Raw genomic sequence first — 21,823 nt, 5'->3', positions numbered from 1 at the left:
GCAGGATTTGTTTGATTATACAGTACATATATAGTGGGGTTTTCGAGGTTGTGAAATGTCATTATTTGAAAATGACAAAGCTTACCAGCTTGTCATGGGCCAGGGAGACGCGATGGACAGTGCCCCGGCCGGCCGGGCGTGCAACCAAAACAGGCATGTCACCCACTCGCCGGAACCGGATGCTCTAACATAGCGAAGGAAAGTCACCGTGCTATAGTGCTAGCCTAGTGTAAAATGAAGAAGGAAAATTAGGGACGGTTAGTAGATAGCTAGAAGGTTGTTTAGTGTTGATATTTACTGTAGATATAAATATTTTAAAATAATTTTATTTCACCATCAATTTGTTTGTATGTAATTACTATAAATATACACAGTAGATCATTAATTTAAAAATTAATTTAAATCATTTTAACCTTAATCATGTGGATAGAAAGAAGGGAAGTTAGGGTACTGTAGCTTCTCTAACTTTCCCCTCTCTCCATCTCGCTCCTTCTGACCGTGAGGTGTGAGACACTCCACTCCCCCGACCATCTCTCTTCCCCCGCCGCCACCTCCCTTCCTCCACCGCCGCCGCCGCCCACATTTCAACAAACCCCGCCTTCTCCTTGCAAATACAGCAGCAACTGGCCGGACGCCTCGACCCGCCTTCGCTTGGCTCCTCTTCCGAATCTGCGCCGCCGCATTTGCTGCTCGTCTTCCCCGTGCGTGCGGGGGGAAGGTGGCCGGACTCGAGGAGCACGGTGGTCGCCGGGCTCGACGGGTAAGACTCCTCGCTATACTTCTTACGCACTGTGCCGTTCTGACGCGACTGGTGACTGCGCCTGCTTGTTGGCATGGCGCTTCTTCAGGCCTTCAGGGTTCGTGCAAATTTGGTTGGTTATCGTTTCCAGGCAGCGGGTCAAATCGACCTAGGATTGATTCGTGTTGGCGCTTTTCTAGTGCGTGTATATATATGTATGGTGCACTTCAGTTTGAATTTGTTTAGGAGGCTGCGCGTTTCTGTCCCTTGGTACACATTTGCCCCAGATATGAGCAGATTGCAAGCAATACCAGAGGTAGGAAATTGCTCGATTCTGCTGATTGCTTTGAATTGGAACAAGCTTAGGGGCTCGAGGCTCGCTTGTTTGCGAACTCTCCCTTCCCTTCATTGGCTCGCGATGCGTCCAGGAGCAAATATGGGAGTATATGTAGGAAGTAGAACTGTCATCAGCCAATACTGAGACTTCTAATTTGTGTGTTGGCTGCGTGATCTGTAGGTACCTACTTACACTGCACAATGTTCTACTCCCTATGTAGCAATGATGATAAGTAATCTTGAAATACAAAATGAAATGTGCGTAGTGACATCTTTAATCATTTTGTATGTCAGATTAGTGGGATTCAGGATTTGCTGTGGTGCTCTTCTTCTAGAAAAGTTTACTAATCTTGAAGTAAAGTAGTTTATATTTTTCTCTCCAAAAGAGTATGGTAGCACAAGCTGTGGAATAATTCTGTTTACATACTAGAAACCGGTGATCAGGCAATGGTTTTCTACGAGCCCCAACATTCTTCCATTATTCAGATTTTGCATTTTTCTTCAAATCTGTAACTCACCCTTATTATTATTCGAGGTGTCAAATGCTTATAAACAGCGATATGCATCTTAGGATGCAGAGGCCGGGGTGATAAAACTTCCATTATTAAGAAAAAAAACATGACACTCACAATGTCTAAGACCATTTTTGTTATATGTACCCCTGCTAGCACTACATGTTACACCCCAGAACCGTTTAGACATAAGGGCTATCCTAGATGCAGTGATAACACTGAGCTCTTAACCAACTATAATAGATGTATGGTGATAATGCTTGTAACTAGCATGATGTGCTTAAATAACAATCGCTTGTAGTCTTTACCTATCACATTAAAATCTGCTCTCGTTTCATTTTAAGTGTATCAGATATTCATATTAAGATCTTTGGGATTGTTAGACAGGATCAAATGAGTTCATGATGCCTTTCCATATATCTCAGTATCATACTCATAAGATATCCTTGAATATTAGTCTAAGAAAATTCAGGAGCATTTGTACATTGATTTGACAATTATAGAATTTTCGCCTCATGCCAATTTTTTCAGTTTTTTTTCTTCTAAAAGGAGGGTGAAAGCCCCGGCCTCTGCATCATTGCGATGCACACATCCATTTTTTGTCGGAATGTCTGCATCTGTCCCAAGGAGAGGATCTCTCCAAGATTTATTCTCCTCTCTCTGAGTCACTTGTCAACTGATCATCAGTTCCCTGTGTGGTAGCGAATTAGTGATTGATGCCATTTTTGTTACTCCCTCTGATCCATATTCATTGTCGCTGATTTAGTACAACTTTGTACTAAATCAGCGACAATTGATATGGATCGGAGCGGAGGGAGTACAAGAAAATGACAAAATTGCACTGCAAAATCCTGCTACTCTTGCTTCAGTGTGTCCTCTCTCCAAAGAAAACCTGTGTACTATGGCCTGTCCTTTATCAAACAAATTGTCTATTGAATGTGCACATTGCAAGACTAACACTATTCCTCTATTTGTCTTCCCTCCTTGCAAGCCAACACTTTCTCAAACCTTACCAGCGATAGCTAATTGTGACAGAGTGCTGCGAATGGCTTCCAAGCTTCAGCTCCTGTCCTTCATTGCCACCAGAGTTGTTATTGCTTCACTCTTCCACCCTTGTGCACCCATTGAGATCCACCATGAGCTCTCCGGCTGGTCCGATGGCATCGCTACTTGGTATGGTGACGCCAATGGCGCGGGAAGTGAAGGTAATAGATATATGATTTAATGGCACTAGCCCTGCCCAAACTAGCGTTTGAACTTGAAGTTAACGTCTGATGCCTGCATGCCTGAATCACATGTGCTGTTGTAGGTGGCGCTTGCGGGTACCAGTATGCTGTCGACCAGCCGCCGTTCTCATCCATGATTGCCGCTGGCGGCCCTGTCATATACGACTCTGGCGATGGCTGTGGCGCGTGCTACCGGGTGCGTCTGTAGCTCTACGTATGCAGCTGAGGCCATGAGCATGACTGCAACTTGTCTGTCATTTGACATTCAGTAACCTTGATTTCATCAGGTGGTCTGCGGTGGCAATCAAGCTTGCTCTGGTATTCCGGTGACCGTCGTCATCACAGACCAGGGCCCTGGTGGCGGCCCATGCCTGAGCGGGTTAGTCGATGGACAGTGCCAGAATGAGGCAGCGCACTTCGACATGAGCGGGACAGCATTCGGCGCCATGGCGAAACCTGGCCAAGCTGACCAGCTCCGCGGCGCTGGCCTCATCCAAATCCAGTACACCCGGTACGCACAAGTCGATGGAACACATATAGGTCATGGTTACTCTTCATGGCCTCTTGCAATGGCTCTTCTATGGCCGCCATTAATCCGTCGTGTTAGCATTTGTGTCTGCAGCGTGACCTGTGACTGGACTGGAGTAGGCCTGACCTTCAAAGTGGACAGCGGCTCGAACCCGAACTACCTCGCCATCCTGGTCGAGTACGAGGACGGCGACAGCGACCTCTACGCCGTCGACATCATGCAGAGCGGTGCCGGGGCAACCGGAGTGTGGATCCCGATGCAGCAGTCCTGGGGCGCGGTGTGGAAGCTTTCCGGCTCCACCCTCCAGGGGCCCTTCTCCATCCGGCTGACTTTCAGGTCCGGCAAGATGCTCGTCGCCGGCAACGCCATACCCACCGGGTGGAACCCCGGCGTGGCATACCAGCCGGGCGGCGTGGCGGTGAGGGAAAGGGCGAGCGACGGTCGCCGGCGCTATGGGTTTGAAGGGAGGTTGGGCTGGCTGTGTCACCTCCTGCTGTTGCTGATGGTATTGTTCCAGCTGTGATGTCATGTGTGGTTCTGTGAGAATGTAAGCCGCGATCATCTAGCTAGTGTAGCTTAGACTGATGCGATCATCTAGCTAGTGTAGCTTAGCCTGGACTAAGTTGCTTGGCTGATCAAGCAAGCGACTCGTCCCCTGGAGAAGGGGTGTTGTGATCTTCTTTTCAATGTTGCAATTGGTGGTGAGGCCATGGCTGCTGACATGTTCTGGATGTCATGATCTAAGCTTTCTTGAGACCTCAACCATGTGGCCCGAGACAATCTTTCTTTAGAAGGCAAAACAAAGATAATCAAACAAATGGCTATACCTTGCCCAGGATAATCAAAGATTTCTTCCAATAGACCCGAGTCCAGACCCTAGTAGCATTCAGCATAATACAGTACAGTTATGTAGCAGGAATAAAAAATGGATACAAGCCTATACCACAATGAACACCTCGCTACAAGGCAAAAATGACAAATTAAAGGTTCTTCCAAGCCAGGGCAGATACAAATCAACGATGCTGAAACAGATGATGCCCTATTGGCATATTTGCTCGACGGCGGCAACAATCTGGGCAGGCTGCACGACGGTCGCATCCTCCAAAGTTGCGGCGTAGGGTGTTGGCACGTCCTGAGACGACAGGCACATGATGGGGGCGTCAAGGTAGTCCCAGAAGTTGTCGATGATGGCCGATCTCAGACTGGCGCCGATCCCGCCAGTGCGCATGCACTCCTCCACAATCAGCACGCGGTGGGTCTTCTTGATGGAGTTGCCTATTGTGTGCAGATCGAATGGCTTCAACGACCTTATGTCAATCACCTCAGGATCGTACCCTTTGTTCACCAGCGTCTTTGCAGCCTGCATCACGTGGTACCTCATACGCGAATATGTGAGGATAGTCACATGCTCACCAGGCCGTACCATCTCAGCCTCCTCCAGGCATAGAGTGTACTCCTCATCCGGAATTTTCTCCTTCAGGTTGTACAGAAGGACGTGCTCAAATAGCACGACAGGGTTCTCGCTCCTTATGGCAGCCTTCATTAAACCCTTGGCATTGTAAGGAGTGGAACAAGCAACCATCTGGAGACCAGGGATTGACTGGAAGTATGACTCAAGACGCTGTGAATGCTCTGCACCAAGCTGGCGACCAACACCACCAGGACCTCTGATCACAAGTGGTATCTTGAACTGGCCACCAGAGGTGTAATGAAGCATGCCGCAGTTGTTTGAGATTTGGTTGTAAGCAAGGAGAAGGAAGCCCATGTTCATGCCTTCAACAACAGGCCTCAGCCCCTTCATGCCTGCCCCAACTCCCATGCCGGTGAATGAGTTCTCCGCAATCGGTGTATCAAGAACCCGAAGGTCTCCAAACATGTCAGCCAAACCCTTGGTCACCTTGTAAGAACCACCATAGTGACCAACATCTTCACCAAAGACACACACTGTTGGATCCGCTTGCATCTCTTCCATCAAACCCTCGCGAAGAGCCTCGAACAGCAAGACCTCATGACTACATAGAAGTTATTACATAATCAGGGACTTGCACTTGAGCATACAAGAAGTCATATTCATGAAAGATCAAATGCAGTAAAATCTTCGTTTATTGGGTAATATAAAATAGAAGAATGGAGAGAGTAGCATAGTTACATTTTAAAGACCAAACCCAGTTTAAAGCTTCCTACAGAGGGGAGAGTAGAAAGGCCAAAGCCAGTAAATGTGGCCAATAGTCAGCTGGTTCCACCCAACCCATCTATATCTTACACAGGGGTAACTCAGGTAGGTCAAAGAGGCATCATATTCCCTTCCGGTAGTAAGCATTCTACTGAATTTTGGAAAATAAATCCAGTTTACTTGGGTGGATGTACATATGACAGATCCCACCAACTGAAGTTCATACGAGAGTTTGCATGATATTCCCAAGCTACGGGTTTGTGTTGACTTAATACTCTGCCTATCAACAAATAGTAAAATATTGTGCCAAACCCAGGATTTAAAAAATCTACTAAGCAAAGGTTAAGCGCTTAACAAATCACAATGATGTCAGTTTTTACTGAAATATGGAAATAGAGTAAATACAGCTTCAATTTTTTTTACTAAGTAGGCAAAGAAGCAACAAGTCAACGCGCATTGTCTTTGTCAAAATAACCAAAACAATATTAAGTAGTCCCAAATCTCAGCTTGCAATTCACTGAAGCAGCTTGCTTACTCCCTAGATATACTGCAATCTGTGTTCCTAGCCACTTGCCAACTACTTATTGGTTTGCTATTAGGGTTATTAAAGTATGCTGTCTACCAGAAGAACAGGTGCATATCATCTACTGTATTAGGCAGTTGGTCCTACGATCTTTTCCATCAGTAAAAAGAAACTTAACTGACTGCGGAATCATGTGGCTTCAAGCCATATCCACTCAAGCCCTCAAGCACAAACAGAACTGGCTTTCTGTCCTAAAACGGTATAACTTTGGTCCTTACTGTATACGAACTTTCAACTTTGACTATGTCCTTCCTCTGTTTATGAAATATTATTAAGAACCTTACGATACCCTTTTCTCCTGATTTTATAAAGAAAATTATTTCTGATACGATCCTAGTCAAAGGTAGAGAAGCTTCACCACACGCTTTCCAAAACCCCATGTGTTTTTGACAGGGGTCATATTAAAAGTTTAAACAGCCCACCACTTCGGCAACCGAGGGAAGTTTGCAACTTAGCAGACAACTATAGTGACACATAACACTAAAAACTACAAGTCGTAACAAACTTGGAACTCTGAACTGGAGTGTAGCCAAATACAGCCTAAGACAGCGAATCCAATCAAATCTAAGCTAAATTGAGTTCAATACTCGAACTGTTAGCTCCTGAGAGATGAACAATCAATTGAATCGTTGGTTTTGCACGAATCCGTTTTCCCCAAGGTAGTTTTGCATGGATCCTGATTCATCATGAGCACTCAGAACACAGTTGTGCATATATCAGGCAGGCGAGGAAGTGTGCTGTTACAGTCTTACCCTTCAGACTTGGATGCCGCCTCGCTCGCCGGCGCATCAGCCTTGGTCTGCACACGAAATCACAAACAAGATTAAGCGAACAGTCCAGTGCACCAGAGAAGAAGGAAAAGATTCTCAGAGCAGAACAGAGCACGCAACTGCAACGGCGGCACACGCCACCAGCCTGCCTCCATGACGCGCCGCCGCGCCCGATCTGGCCACGCGCACGCTCCTCGCCGCTACAGCAGAGAAAAACACACGCAAAATCAGCGAAGATCCGGCGAGCCACGGGCGAAGAGCCACGCGCGGGGCGACGGTGACTACCTGACGCGGATTTGGGGCCGGCAGATCCCACCCGCGGGGTGGCGGCCGGGGCGGCGACGTGGAGCGACGATGCGGCCGCCATTGCAGACGGGAGGGTCGGGTCGAGATCTGGGGGCTGGGGAGGCGGCGGCGGTGATAGTGGCGTGTATGCGTGCGCGTGTTTATTTATAGAGGGCGGGGGTGGGTATTGGTGGAATGCAGGTGGGCTGGCGGTGGCGGAGGAATGGAGGGAGACGGCGGCGGAGTGAACGAGGCGCGGGGTGGACTAGGGAGGCAGGGAGAGGAGACACCGAGAGAGGTTGATGATGGGGTCTAGGCCCTATGGGCCGATGGAGATGGCTGGAGGATGGACGGATTTGATCTCAGCCGCTTGATTTCGTTTCTGACTCTTTGAAAGAGAGTCCAATGCTTGGAATTATTTAGCGTCTTCTGCGTAATAATAAGAGCATCTCCAGCCGCGCCCCCTAGACCGCTTTTTTTAATGTCGGCGCCGAAAAAACGGCCCAGTTACGCCCTCAAGACGCCGAAATCCGCCGGATCAGCCCGTTTCCTAACCCGGCGCGCCCAGGCCGAACCCAGCGCATTGGGGGCGCTTGGGGGCACCGGTGGAAGGGAAAATCGTCCGGGTCTCCACTGTCAGGTGAAAAGTCACACTGATTCGCCCCGTTTTTTCCTCTCCTTCCCCGACACCTTGCCGATCCCGGCGTCGCCAGCCACCTCTCCACCGCCGCCGCCGCTATCTCGCCATTCCTCGCCGTGAAACAAAGAAATCCCCCCGATGCCCTCTCCCCCCACTTTCCCCGAGTTTCCCTCGCCGCTCCGGCGCCCGCCGACGAGTCTGCGCACGACGCCCGCTACGTGTTCGGTGCTTTGCCTGCCCCGGCCGCGATGGACTCCGACGACGAGGAGGTGCTCGCGGCGTTGCTCGAGGAGGAAGCCGCCGCCGCCGCCCAGGACGAAGAACACCTCATGGTCCTCGCCGCCCTGGCCGGCTTGCTTGCCGGCGATGCAAAGCCGAGGCGAGGCGGCTCGGCGCCGGGGCGACGGAAAGCAAAGAACCGTCATCGGCTCGAAGGCTATTGCATGCTCTACTCCGACTACTTCGCCGACGCTCCACTGCACGGCGACAAAGTTTTCCGGCGCCGTTATCGGATGGGCCGAAAGCTTTTCCTCAGGATAGTCAATGAACTCAGGGAGTACGACAACTACTTCAGGTGCAAGAAGGATTGCACCGGCACACTTGGATTCACCTCAATCCAGAAGTGCACGACAGCTATGAGAATGCTTGCATACGGGGCTCCAGGTGATTCACTCGACGACTATGGGCGCATGGCCGAGTCCTAGATCATTGAGTGCACCTACAAGTTTCTGCAGGGCTGTGGTGGCAGTGTTTGGACCGAGGTACTTGCGATCACCCAATGCTGAAGACACTGCTCGGATCCTGGCACAGAATGAAGCAAGAGGATTTCCTGGTATGCTTGGAAGCATCGACTGCATGCATTGGGCATGGAAGAACTGCCCGTTTGCTTGGCAGGGGATGTACAAAGGTGCCAAAGGAGCTTGCAGTGTGATACTTGAGGCAGTGGCCACACAGGACCTCTGGATTTGGCACGCTTTCTTTGGTATGCCAGGAACTCACAATGACATCAACGTGCTGCAGTGCTCTCCTGTTTTTGCCAAGCTCGTTGAGGGCCATTCTCCTTCGGTGAACTTCGAGATCAATGGGCACCAATACAACAAGGGGTACTACCTAGCAGATGGCATCTATCCGAGATGGTCAACATTTGTGAAGACTATCTCAAGCCCTGTGTCAGGAGGCAAGAACTCCCACTTTTCGAAGGTTCAGGAGGCTTGCAGGAAGGATGTCGAGCGAGCATTTGGCGTGCTCCAATCTCGATTTGCTGCTATCCGGTACCCCGCTAAGACTTGGTCGAAAGATCAAATGTGGGAGATCATGACTTGTTGTGTCATTTTGCACAACATGATCATTGAGAGCGAGCAGAAAGAGCCAGTGTTTGACACTGAACCATATTACAGGCAGGGTCCTCTTGCCCAAGTGGATCACCAGCTCCCTGCAAAATGGACGGCCTTCCTCAACATGCGCCAGGAGATCCGAGACCCACAGGTGCATCATCAGCTGCAGCAGGATCTAGTGGAGCACCTATGAAGGCTCAAGGGCAACGCCTAGCTGGACGTGCAATGAAATATGAGTGTTTTTATTATTTGTGATGATTTTATTGATGATCTTATTTGAATGAGCGCCGGAAATTGGGCCAATCCAGCGTCGAAAATGGGCTGAAAGCGCCGATACTGGGCCGATATCGGCGCCTGGGGGCGACCTGGGGGGCGGCTGGGAACGCACTGGCACCCAAGCCTAAAATAGCGCCAGCTCGCCCCCAAGCGGCGGTTTTCGATGCGTCTTGGGGGCGCAACGGCTGGAGATGCTCTAAGGAAAACGCTAACCTTCATCCGGCTGATGCACACACAACATCCGTATCCTGTGTAGCCGTCGGATTGATTTTGATCAGGCACTCGCACTGGCAATAAGTCACGTGCGGCTAGTTTTTTTTTGCAACAAGCGTCTTGTTTCAGAAGCTTTCTGCAACAGAGATCTTGTTTTAGAAAGAAAAAAAGTGTTTGGTGGTGAAGTTTTTCTTTCGGTAACAGGGTCTAGTTTCAGAAAGTTTCTGCAACAAACATCTTGTTTCAGAAAGAAGAAAAATGGTTTGACCATAAATATTTTCTCTCCTATAACAAGGGTATTGTTTCATAAACATAGCCTCGGTTGTAGAGAGCCCAGAATGAGCGCCCTGCGTTAGAGCGTACGAGGACAAGCATTGCAACATGACGCACGTTTCAGAAACATAGCTTTGGTTGCAGAAATCGCTAGAGGAGTGCCTGGCGTGAGAGTTCATCGTTGTCGTGCTGGAGTAGAGGCAGCTGCTCGGGGTGCTGGTTCAGAGGAGGCGCGACGACTCCGGCGAGCGGCGACGCTCCATAGCCGAGGCACTCAGGCCATGACGGGGCAGTGGTACTGTCTCAGTGGACCTTTGCAACAAGGTCCTTGTTGCAAAGCCATGAGTACAACAAGCTAGCTGTTGCCGAGGTGCCCAGTTGGCTGTGACGGTAGATCGGACGGCTGTTTCGGACGGCATCTGACGGTTGCCGAGGGGACTGATCTTATCGGTTTATCACCCGAGGGACGCGTAGCATTGCCCTAATAATAATCTACCTACATGGAGATTCTTAACTTGAAATTGCAGGTTTTTTTCTTGCAAAGGTAAATATGTCTTTTAGTAAGAACCTCAGCATTATAAGGCAGCCCAAACAGAATAAGAAACTGCAAGCCCGTCCTTTGGGAGCATCACGACCTCCACGTCCAAGACGTGCCGGTGGCGCACCGCCGTTGCCGCTCCTCGACCTATTTCCAAACCGGCCTCTCACAGTCAGGAAGTCACCCTGCTCGTCCAGAAAAACCGTCCTGGATTGAATGGCAAAGCTAAGGTCGACTGCTAGCCAATGTCATCAGAAACATTGTTGCAACCAAACCACAGGGCATCAGACGACCCCGTCCAACACCCCATCTTACCACATCCACACCTCGGCTAGAGGAAGCGTCAATGCATTGACGACTCACCAAAGGACAAAATCCCCACATAGCATGGTCGTCGTTGTCGCATCGTCGACCAGGTGAAGGAATGAAAGACTCACAAGATATGTGGACCCGCGAGCAGACGAAACCCTAGAAGACGCTGCCGCCGAGGGGATGGCGAAGCGGCACACTTATTCTCCCTAACAGCATCTCCGCCTCCACATCGCTGCTAGATTGGTGATGAAGCCCCAGAAGACGCCGTCGCGGAGTGGATAGCAAGGTGGCACACTTATTTTCCTCGACATCATCTCCGCCTCCACATTGCCACCGACCAGAAACCTAACTACACCCACGTCAAAACAGAGATCCGGGTTTTTCCCACCCTAGCACTGCCGGAGGAGGGGAATGGAACCCATGATCGCCGGGAGGAGGTGTGGAGAACAAAAACAAGTGATATTTTGGACCTCTTTCCTTCTTTGGGAGGGTCTACTAGATCACGGGCCTATCGATGCTCACTTTCGCTTTGGATCTGAACCTGCTATGATTCACATAAATTTATAAATGTTCACACACAAATAGTTCAGTTCGTGTAAGAATCATGGATTTTACCTGCGAATTAGAGACTCCTAATGGACAACTCGTGTATTACATTTGTTTTCAATTCTTATGAAAGAAGATAAATGTAGAGTACACATTAGATTTATTTGCAAACAAAAAGAGAGTACACATTAGATTAGTGTTGGGAAGGTGGACAATTCTTGATGCAATTTTGTGTGGGTAACTCCAATTAGGTAAAAAGCTTGAAAGTATTAAAATTAGCTATATAAAGGGGGGAAGGGGATGAGAATTTTATTACTCACGAGAGTAAACAAGCACTTCCCATCGTGAACGAGTCTCAGACCCTCTTGCTGTCCAAAAAAAAAAAAAACCCTCAAACACTCGGTAGTTGGTCACAAGTTGTATCTACTCTTTTTGCAAGAAGAAATTTTTCCAGCTGATCTGATATCTACAGGTTGATTTCTTGGGTTCAACCTTAACAGATTTGGAAGGCATTAGTTGAGACAATATCTCTTTGCTAGGTGATTCCTTCCCGACGAGGAACACATGAGACTGAAATCACAAATATTTTGAAAGGCCAAGGCTGAACCAAATCATGGGTTCTAGCTGAGACAAAATGAGAGCTCTTTACTTTGGTAACAAGGCAAACAAAGATTTGGAAGGCTACAGCAGAGCCAAACCACAAGCTCTTTGCTTGGATTTCCCTTCACAGGAAACATATTTGGCTTTGCAAAGGTCAGCCTCCCGACGACACTGGGAATGGAGTTGGCAAAGTATTCCTACCATGAAAGTTGGCATCCCCTTGTTGGGTAAAGCAACTGCTCTGTGTAAACACAGGGCTCAAAAGAAACTTCAAGTCAAATGCATTTCAATGAAATCACAGGTGACAAAACTAGACGACCATTTTGAGTAGACAAAACGGTAAGTCGGCAAACAGGTTTAACAGCCCACATCTCAAAAACATACAAGTTGTATATGTCCACTCATGCTGCACCTAGGCAGCAACAGTTGCCAAAACTGCGATCATACTGCAAGTAGATCTATACCCACAGCTGCTCCTTGCGGTACTCTCTCACGATGACCGGCACACTTGTAGGTGGAAGCTGCAACAACGAGACAACCACATCAATTAAATGGACAATAGTTACCACATTAACACATATCATGGAGACCTAAACAAACACAAGCATAAGGCATGCATATGTCTGTCTGCAGAGAAAATAGTTAGTTCAAGATATTGGAAGCATATTAAAGACCTGCAACTAAATCAATGTGATTTGCAAGAATTGGTTTCACGTAAGTACAATATTAGTATCTATACCTACTACTACTAATAAAGAGAATTGAATTGATATTCTTGGTACGTTGTGCTGTTTTGTGTTTTAGCCCCACAAAAATCTACAAATCAACACGCAGTCTTAGCAATTGAGAGTCAATCCATAGTCCTAATAAAAGCCAAAAACAGTTTGTATGGTTTAGCAAGCACCACAAAATCTACAAATCAACCCGCAGTCTTAGCAATTGACAGTCAATCAATAGTCCTAATAAAAGCCAAAAAACAGTTTGTATGGTTTAGCAAGCATGACTTTGGGCCGTTGCCTCCTTTAGCTAGGTACGTCACTGGGCCTACTCGTGGGCTTCCAAGGATCAAAGAAAAATAATTGCTTTGGTTGGAGATCGAACTCATGTCCTCCCCTCCCCTCAATAAAACTACAACCAACTGACCTAGCTTATGCTTGTGCTATTATAAACGTTTCGTTTAACAATTAAATAGTCCCACCTCGCTCCTTTATAACAAATTTCATCAGTTTATATACGCCATGAGTTGTCTGGAGAATCAATGAACCGCCTCAAGAATTAACACACAAGGGCGAGGTGCAGACCATGCTCCTATGGGAAGGAAGGAATTTAACGCCGTGAATTGTGCCCGATTACTGCACCTGCCAATAGGAAAGATTGAGGCCCAATAATAAATGAAAGACATGCACTGCACGCAGGTTGACTCTGCCTGGCTTGTTGGCTCGTGGGATATTGTGATGCATCACTGCTGGTTGGTTGACTCCAGGAGTATGGCTGGTGATGGTATCTGTAGCCCCCTGAAAGAGAATGCATGTGCATGTGTGACCCCCACTAGCGTATTAGGATGTGGCAAGGCATTGTACGCTGAGAATGCTTCGCGATTACATGGGAGGATGAGAGAGATTTGGACATTACTCTTCTCAAACCTTGTAGTTCTGTGGTGCAACTGAGACGGAGGATCCAAATTTCGGAAGTTCCCTAGGAAAAATGAGATCAGGGGAAAAGGACCCTTGTCCTACTTTTTTTATATAAAAGAATCAAGAAACACCGTTGAATTTGCTTATGAAATAACACGGTGAAAGTATCTCAGAGTCTGGCATTTACTCAGTAGTGAAGCACAATGACAGGTGTCGTGCGGTGATCGAGCTCATCGCCTTGGGATTGTGCATGTCCGGGGCGTTGTGATTAGGTGAACAATCATGGCCACCATAGGCAAGCGCGGGAAGGAGGATAAGCGGACACCACCGACGAGGACAGGAAAGAGGATAAACATAAACTGGTGGGACGCCGTATTGAAACAGTGGACGGAGGCAAGTCTTAAGCCATGCTTACCACACTAGAAGTGTGTGATTTTTTTTTCTCCCGTTGCAACGCATGGGCTTGTTTGCTAGTAAAAACTACCAAAAACAGATGCCAATAATGTATATTTTTTAATCCAACCATAAAATGAAACAACAGGTGTGGATGTTCAGAGCTGAACCGTGGCATGCCTAAATAACTTTTCGTAAGATTAATTGGATGTTATAGAAAGGAATTCAGTTGACTTGGGTCAAAGCTCAAATGTTAACTGCAAAGGTTCCAGTTGGTTCTATTAAATCTGTAACACAAGTACATCGAGTTTACAACACTGATACTGTTTCTGTTTCTTAACAGAATCCTAAGCAGACAGCTGTTAGACAGCTTATAATAATGATCACTTAACAGCACAATGGAGTGCATCCATAGTAAAAGCATCAAGACGAAATAAACTGTATCCTAGAGCTAGTAAAATTTGGTAATAGAATGAACATTTGCCATTCTGCTAATAGCCAAATTCAATAACTGTGTTTGTGTGAGGACAACAAATTGAAAAGATACCATATATGAATAGTTTTTGTAGATATACAACGGCATGGACTACGACCAGAAGCTTAAGAGTATCTTACCATTCCATAATCCGTTATGATCATCGACACATAATCAGAAGGGGTTGCATCATACCTATCAGATGTGCAAAATTATTTTCATGCAAAGTAAATTAATGGATCTAAGAAACTATCCATAGATGGTATTCAGGTACATACGTGAGATTTAACAGTTGGAGATTCTCGTTGTCAGCCCAGTTCTTAAGATCGCCCAAATCTGCCCTCCCAGGAATTTTCGAAATCACATCTGGATCACCTGAGCAAAAAATTGTGTAAGAAACTTGTTATGCATGACCCGGATGTATACTTACAATGCATACAAGAACATATGCGTACCAAGCTCATTAGCGCATATAGAATCAAGTTGCACCCTCTCATAAAATTTGTATGCCTCGCAGCAAACCAAAACAGGAATTCCAAATGCATGTGCCACCATAGCCACGGATGCTGTGCCAACTCGGGAATAAACTGTTCCATTTGATAATATTGAGGATGCACCCAAGAAGACTCTTGTAACTTCATGCATTATGTATGAAACTGCATTTATATGAGTATATGTGCAGTTAATGCCCTTTGCCACTAATCTACACAGTAATCCTTGCCCCTCGAGCTTGGGACGAGAATCCACCACTATAACACGGAACTTCCTACCAAGTTCATGAGCATGCTCCAAAATCATTTCAACAACTGATGATGACCCATATGTTAGCAAGACATCATCGTCTCTGACTTTTGTGATAGCATGACTGACAATAACCTGATCTGCAACAACTATCTTCTCATTAATAAAACGATCAATATCAGACTGAAGACTGGCCTTGGCTTCTGACTCTGACAATGTAATTGGTAGCTTGGCAATCCTGTTTTTCAGGAACCTGATAGCATTGCCCATGCTAATTGAGAGTGGACGGCACTCGATAAAAAATGACACATAGCTACCAACTTTTGCAGTAAGGTCTCTGCTGAGAGTTTTATTTGGCGGTGTGGAGTAATCTTTTATTGCCTCCCTGAACGCAAGAAGCATTGCTATGCAACGACCATTGCCACCAGATACCTCACCAGACAAATATTGGAGCCCGACCTGAAAGATAGCGAAGAAGAGACGGATCATTTAACTTAGCTGAAATTAACATTCAGTCGAGCAAACCCATACCTTACCAGTTCTTTTGCTGGCTTTTTTGAGCTAGAAGAATAAGCTGCCCCCTAACCAGCTTATTCTAGAACCCAACCAAAAATATATTTTTAGAAGCCTACTAGTCAAGTCTTAATTAGTAGGCTTCTAATAAACTAGATTTGATTGGGCTTCTAGAATAAGCTGGGTAGGGGGCAGCTTATTCCAGCTTATTCTAGAAGCCAGCAAAAGAACTGGCCCAGGCAGATATTGTTGAGTCAGTAAGTGATTACCAAATCAGCAAACCTATTAACAACACATGTGGTGAGAGATATTGTTGATGGGACATCATCTTTTAATTAAAAGAAGGCAAGTTTTTTCTTCTTCTGATTTCTCTCTTCTCCACCACAGCATATATAGCCTATGTGACACTTCTAAGATAACACCATTCACATCATATTATCCATTTGATGTTGTAGTTGGTGACTGTAAAGTGCTTCAGTGAACTCACAAACAAATTTATAATAATTAGGCATTATACACAAAAGGTAAACATGAGTTGTTTTGTTCTTGGCCAAAATGGTTGTTTACAAAAAATATCTCCAAAGCCCTCAAGTTGTTCCTAGAGGAGCATGATACTTGACATTTGTAATAAAAGGGGCAGAAAAGGAAAATGATTGTTTCATAAACGCTCTAGCATCACACATTCTCCCATACATAAAACATTATGTGCTTGAAATTAAACTAAGGGTAACACAAGGACAGAAGCATGTAGTTTCAGACCACGATGGAGACAGAGGAATCAAAGATAGCTGCAGCTTATTGTTTTTATCTATGTCACGAAACTGTCACTAGTATTTATTAATTCTTGATAAATGGAATGTTGCATACTTAGTTTCCTATACCGCAATCCGCCTAAATGCATGAAGAGTTAATGTGTGATGAACAAGAAATCATTGTCACATGACCATACTTGAGACTGAATAACAAAAGTATTTATGTCGCACATAGATAACATTTTGGGTAGAGTAGATGAATAGCAATTACCTTGTATACAGAAGGATGAATTGGTTCCAGTTGAAAGAATTTTGACTCGAGGTCAGGAAGTTGAGTGCCATGGACGTACTGTGGCAGATGCCTAAACAATTCAACTCTGTTTCGAGCCTCTGATTGGTTGACAATTGCACGTTTCTTTGCTTTCTCCACCCGATGCACGTCATCAAACTGCATTCTCGGATGAGGAACATCTTTTTTTCTATCTCTCTCTGGTTGGCGTTCAGTAACCTTCTTCTCAGAAGCGACTGTACTTGGAGCATGGGGCACATCTTTCTTCTGAGAAATTTTAGCTGGCTTAGCTTGCTTGGATGTTGCAGGATTAGCCCCAGAAGCAGCGCCTGTAGACTTTCCTGATAAACCTACAGTCCAAATTAATGTGACCATCATGCTAGGAAGTTGTGGCTACAATATAGATGTTTCAGATCATTGTAAATAAATGTGAATCCATAAGAAAGTGAGCTCTATTTACAATTAATTGCCTAAACCTATTTGGAAGTTAAAATTTCCATTTTGCAAAGCAGCACATCTGTCCCCGAGCCAAAATACGCCCAAAAACAGTCGGGGTGGATGAGAAGGTTTTATTATGACAATACTATATATAAGGCTGAAAATAAGGTATTACCTGCCTCCTTCGCAGCAGCTTTCGCAGCACGCTGAGCCTCCTGAATAGCACGCCTCTCTGCTTTAGAAGGTTTCTGCTTTTGCGGAATGGACACTGGAGCATCTTCATTCCTTATTTCAGCCAAATCTCCCTTGTTTGTTTCTGAAAGAAATAAACAACAAATCATGTGGAAATTAAAGAAAATCAAAATGTTTTTTTCAAGAACTTCCACAAATGTTAAGGCAAAACAGGTGTATAAAAAAAGACACAGTATGTACATACTATATCCACCCGATCTTCTTTTAGCAAGTGCAAGGTAAACAAAGTGGCCTTAATTCTTCCAGACTAAAAGCTCAGTAAAACTAGGAAGATGAAGAAAAAATGCAGTTTATTAAAATTACTCAATGACACTAGAGGCCACGCAAAATGCTAAAAACAAGATTGAGAAACGACAAAGATTTTGACCACTTAGTGCACCATTAAGAAGTGACAACCTGATGCCATGACTCAGGAATGAAGTAAACTCAACTTTGCTACTTCTACAAGCAGCTCACAACTGGACACAATTTACTTACACCTGCAACATGACATCTTAACCCCACCAGGCAGGATCACAACAAGCTAATACCCAACCTTATTAGTCTACACCAAAAGAAAGGCTTCACAGCTTCACTGCTTGTGGTTGCGGCTATGAAGTGTCCCATAATCATCAAACGTAATTCACCATCGACCTCAACGGCATGAACTTTACAGCTCAAGCACAAGCATAAACTCACAGCTGCTGTAAAGTGTTTCTGTCGTTTCTAGGATTTGGGGATGGGATGATAATACCTTACTAAGCGGGCTCACGTGGGCCTCTTTTCTCCATGAAATCATCTAATTTCAATGTCTTAGTGATGAAGCGTGAATTGAGTTCGGTACTTTTATTCTAAGTCATCTTTGTTTATTTTAAAATCAAAGTGTTAAGGTTTTAAAACCATGGGACGTTTGGATCACAGGCTAGAATTCTTCTAGCCTCCTTTTTCCAGGCTATACATTTAGAAGTGCTAAAAAATCGTAGCATTTCATGGCAAGGCAGGGCTAGAAAATACTGCATGGAGCCAAGGAGAGCCAATTTGGCCCGCTCTAATCAGCGGGACTCTCGTGATGTGTCCGCCAAGTCCACGTGTGTCTAAGTGGATGGAAATACACTAATCGCTGCTGCTATAATAACCGTGCCAATACAGAAACAATCAACACGGACGGATGAGAGCTCTGTGGACACGCCCGCATGCATCCCTACTCGTGATGCACATGACAACTGCCAACTTAACTAGTGTTTGGTTCTGTCAACAGGTGACAGCAAAGTCTTGTAACGAAACCAAGTACGGGGCTGGGGCAAGTGCAGCTTAGCTGAAATGAGGTAGTTTGCCCACCTAGGGCCCCTTATATACGCTTAGCCAAATGAAATTATCGTCCAGAGAATTTCTCACTCACAAGGCCACAATCCCCCAAAAGGCTATAAGTCAGAACCATTCCCCTACTTCATAGCGATGGCAACCGAATTAGCTAACTGATGAGGATGCGAGGTGATATTACTCCAATCGGACAGGGGCCGCGTACCTAGCTCCCCCGCGGAAGGGGCCAGGGACCTCGAATCCTCCTCTCCGAACTCGGATGCAGCGGCGAAGCGGATGGAGGAAGGCTGAGGCGCCGAGGACGCGAGGAGGAGGACGTCGGACGCCGGGGGGGAGGGGGAGTCGGGGGAGAGGTGGTCCACGTGCCGCGGAGGAGGGATCATGACGGGGGAGAGCGAGCCCGGGGAGAGGTCCGACGCCGGAGGCGACCCGGCAGCCGCGCCAGGCAGCGATACCGCCGCGGCGGCGACGGCGGGCGGCTCGGACGGGGCCGAAACGCCAGGGGTGACGAAGCCGACCTGGCGGATCTTGGGCTCGACGCCGCCAGACGTCGAGCGCGGCGGGCGGCGGAGATCCATCGCCGTCGCCGGGGTGGGTGACTTCGCGTGAGGGTTTGGGGTTTGGACACGACGCACGAGACGAGGGAGGGTAGGAGGAATCTTCCGGGCTAAGCAGCGGTGGTGGTGAACCCAGGGTGCGAGGAGCCTACCGAGCTCAGGCCCATGTAGTATGTTTCAGTTTTTTTTAGACAAGCCCATCTATGTTTCATTGAACGCCCGATTTGTGAATCTCGTCAAAAGAGGCCCATGGGCTCTTCAACAAATTGATCTGTGTCATCATATCCATTTAATTTTCCCTTTGGCAACTCAAAAAAAAATTCCCTTTGTCTCAAAAAACATTAATTTTCCCTTTTCTTGCCTCAATTTTTTCCCTTTTGCTATTTTTTTTAATTTTCCCTAAAAAATCATATCCATTTAATTCAAATGAATGTCTCAAAAAATTAATTTGAATGAGAAAAGAGAGAAATTCTACTTATCATGGTGTGCACTTTTGCTTTCCCGTAAAAGTTCTTGCATGTCCATATATGTATGGAAAGTTCTGAATAAAATCTGTCCAAGTTTCATCAAGGAAAGCAACACAAGATTTGCACCACAAGTTATCTTTAGGAAGAGAGGGGCGGAGGGGGGCACATAACTGTTGGGAGCACGACGCGCTCCTTCGGAGACCACGATCAACCGTGGAAGAGCACAACCACCATTGCAACTCTAGTGGTCATCAACGACGCACCTGTGGTGCTGAGGCAGAGGCGCTGCCACGCGAGGAGGAGGTGAGGGATCTTGGCCACCCCTGGCTGCTGTCATTGCTCCATCTGACAGCATCACATGGTCCGGATCCAGTGGTTAGAGGAGGATGGTGATAACTCACAAGTGTAGAGAGTCAATTCTAAATATTTTTATAAATAGAGTGTTGAACACAATAAGCTTTTTTAATTAATTTGAGGAATATTACACCGTTTTGATATTTTTTTCAAAAATAATACAGCTCTGACGTCGGCGAAGCCGATTGGGTTGAGTCGGTTTTGCTATGGCCAATTGGAATCCTATCGGCTTCGGTGAAGCTGATTAGAACCCAGTCAACTTCGGCCAAGCCGACTGCCAGTCGGCCACGGGTGGCAGCTCCAATGGGATTTAGTGTGACTATTTAGCACTAATTGGCATCGGCGAAGCCAATTAGCCACTTATCGGCTTCGCCGAAGTCGATAGGTTGGCCTGTTAGCGTCGCCCTGGTAGACTGCATGCGGGCCAGGCCGACTGGCCGTGCATCGGGTGGCCCAGCCACTAATCGGCTTAGCTATGGCCGTTTGGGCCCTACTTGGCTTCGCCCATGCTGACTGGGCTGTATCGTCTTTGTCGTGGCCGACAGAAGCGAATCGGCTTCATCGATGCCGAAGCTGTATTATATTTGAAAAAAAAAATCAAAATGGTGTAATATTTCTCAAATTTATTTAAAAAGGTGTATTATTTTTTTTTAAAAAAAATAGCTTCTATTTGTTGCCCTTGAGGAGCGAGCATTAACATAATTCGCCGTTATATCACGGGCCCCATCAAAATTTGGTATGAATCTTGAGACTTTTCCTAATGAACTAGCGTACATCTATCCCACCATAAATACCAGACTGTTGTAGCAATCAATTCGCATACATTCTATGCAAGCGTAGAGTCGTACCTATTTCATTGTCAGGAGTACGTGTATGTGGGGTGATCGTTTTAGCGTTGGTGGTGTGCACAAAAGTGTAGAGTCTGCTCGTAATCACGTAATCACGGCCCATGTTTTGTTCACAATGGTGTGGAGTCTATGTTAGTAATCGGCCAATTTGCTTTTCCACTGTGCAAGCTATCTTCTCATATTTATGCGGTTTCAAATGTAAAATTCAAAATTCATGAAAGTTCATATTTTCATATTTTTAAAAATACAAAGATAGATGAAAAAATACAAAGATAGATGAAGGTATAATGCACAAATGGGTAAATTTTCAAAATATGTTGAAATGAGTGCTGTGTAAAAAAATGTCAGAACTTTTTAACACATTATTCTATTCATCCTCATAGATCATGAATTTGTCTTCTTTTACAAGTCAAATGTCTTTTTTGTACAAGTCGCATTTCGACATACTTCATCCTGAAATTTTACACATATGTACTTCACATCCTTGTTTACTTGTAAAAAAAAATCAGTTTTTTATAAAACAATTTTTTCTAATTTTGATTTTTTTCAAAAATTGAGGTCAAGATCCAAAACGCCATACTCTCCATACAGTCTCTTACAAACAATTTTGCTCTCAAATATGGTGCACCCATCCACCCTCGCAACAAAATGTCCTTTGCAGCACAAAATTGACGAGTGCTCAGCTTCAGTTAACTCGTTTTTTTAGGGGATTTAGTCAACTCGTTTTATACTACTTACAAACAACAGAATGCAGATTGTTCGAACTGATCGGTGGATTCAAACTCGATCTCTCTTAACATTGGCTATTAAGTCGACAATACGGCCATCAGTTTCTACTAATATGACCCAACACCAAAGGCTACGGTTTTTTTTAAACTATGATGATTTTTATAGCAAATTCGGAAACTATACACCCTAATAAAGAA

The 21,823-nt window shown here is 45.9% G+C and overlaps 3 protein-coding genes across 6 annotated transcripts; 1 reads left to right on the top strand and 2 right to left on the bottom strand.

Moving 5' to 3' along the window:
• The first annotated feature begins 465 nt into the window (after window positions 1–465).
• LOC125510515 (expansin-B12-like) lies at window positions 466–4,092 on the top strand. 4 transcript variants are annotated; one of them, XM_048675725.2, is made up of 5 exons: window positions 466–760; window positions 2,579–2,792; window positions 2,897–3,009; window positions 3,101–3,324; window positions 3,421–4,092. In XM_048675725.2, the coding sequence occupies exons 2-5, from the start codon at window positions 2,633–2,635 to the stop codon at window positions 3,863–3,865; spliced, it is 942 nt and encodes a 313-aa protein (XP_048531682.2). In that variant the 5' UTR covers window positions 466–760; window positions 2,579–2,632; the 3' UTR covers window positions 3,866–4,092. The 4 variants fall into 4 exon arrangements, with proteins under 4 accessions (XP_048531682.2, XP_048531681.2, XP_048531683.2 ...); XM_048675724.2 differs by having other exon boundaries at window positions 467–760; window positions 2,623–2,792; XM_048675726.2 differs by having other exon boundaries at window positions 469–760; window positions 2,623–2,792; window positions 3,436–4,092.
• A 56-nt stretch (window positions 4,093–4,148) lies between these two features.
• Window positions 4,149–7,431, bottom strand: LOC125510514 (pyruvate dehydrogenase E1 component subunit beta-3, chloroplastic). The gene is made up of 4 exons (XM_048675723.2): window positions 7,154–7,431; window positions 6,989–7,068; window positions 6,851–6,897; window positions 4,149–5,354 (listed from the first exon to the last, which is right to left on the bottom strand). Exons 1-4 carry the CDS (start codon window positions 7,233–7,235, stop codon window positions 4,382–4,384), a joined length of 1,182 nt encoding a protein of 393 aa, XP_048531680.1. The 5' UTR covers window positions 7,236–7,431; the 3' UTR covers window positions 4,149–4,381.
• A 4,718-nt stretch (window positions 7,432–12,149) lies between these two features.
• On the bottom strand, window positions 12,150–19,335 carry LOC125510513 (NagB/RpiA/CoA transferase-like superfamily protein). The gene is made up of 7 exons (XM_048675721.2): window positions 18,877–19,335; window positions 17,296–17,436; window positions 16,665–17,032; window positions 14,843–15,587; window positions 14,666–14,762; window positions 14,528–14,582; window positions 12,150–12,406 (listed from the first exon to the last, which is right to left on the bottom strand). Exons 1-7 carry the CDS (start codon window positions 19,247–19,249, stop codon window positions 12,344–12,346), a joined length of 1,842 nt encoding a protein of 613 aa, XP_048531678.2. The 5' UTR covers window positions 19,250–19,335; the 3' UTR covers window positions 12,150–12,343.
• Window positions 19,336–21,823: the final 2,488 nt, after the last annotated feature.

The sequence above is a fragment of the Triticum urartu genome, chromosome 5A (genome assembly GCF_056163025.1).
Source record: "Triticum urartu cultivar PI428250 chromosome 5A, HENAU_Tu73, whole genome shotgun sequence".
Lineage (NCBI taxonomy): Eukaryota > Viridiplantae > Streptophyta > Magnoliopsida > Poales > Poaceae > Triticum > Triticum urartu.
The sequence above is the reverse complement of the archived record's forward strand: the minus strand, read 5'-3'. Positions and strand labels throughout refer to the sequence as shown.

Excerpts from the sequence above, each read along its gene's own strand:
- LOC125510515 (XM_048675725.2), top strand. The coding sequence starts at position 2,633 with ATGGCTTCCAAGCTTCAGCTCCTGTCCTTCATTGCCACCAGAGTTGTT. Across the intron at positions 3,010-3,100 it reads GCTGTGGCGCGTGCTACCGG|GTGGTCTGCGGTGGCAATCA; the intron begins GTGCGTCTGTAG and ends TGATTTCATCAG. Across the intron at positions 3,325-3,420 it reads ATCCAAATCCAGTACACCCG|CATTTGTGTCTGCAGCGTGA; the intron begins GTACGCACAAGT and ends CCGTCGTGTTAG.
- LOC125510514 (XM_048675723.2), bottom strand. The coding sequence starts at position 7,235 with ATGGCGGCCGCATCGTCGCTCCACGTCGCCGCCCCGGCCGCCACCCCG. Across the intron at positions 6,898-6,988 it reads TGGCGTGTGCCGCCGTTGCA|ACCAAGGCTGATGCGCCGGC; the intron begins GTTGCGTGCTCT and ends TTTCGTGTGCAG. Across the intron at positions 5,355-6,850 it reads GCGGCATCCAAGTCTGAAGG|TCATGAGGTCTTGCTGTTCG; the intron begins GTAAGACTGTAA and ends ACTTCTATGTAG.
- LOC125510513 (XM_048675721.2), bottom strand. The coding sequence starts at position 19,249 with ATGGATCTCCGCCGCCCGCCGCGCTCGACGTCTGGCGGCGTCGAGCCC. Across the intron at positions 17,437-18,876 it reads CCCTTCCGCGGGGGAGCTAG|AAACAAACAAGGGAGATTTG; the intron begins GTACGCGGCCCC and ends TATTTCTTTCAG. Across the intron at positions 15,588-16,664 it reads TTCATCCTTCTGTATACAAG|GTCGGGCTCCAATATTTGTC; the intron begins GTAATTGCTATT and ends GCTATCTTTCAG.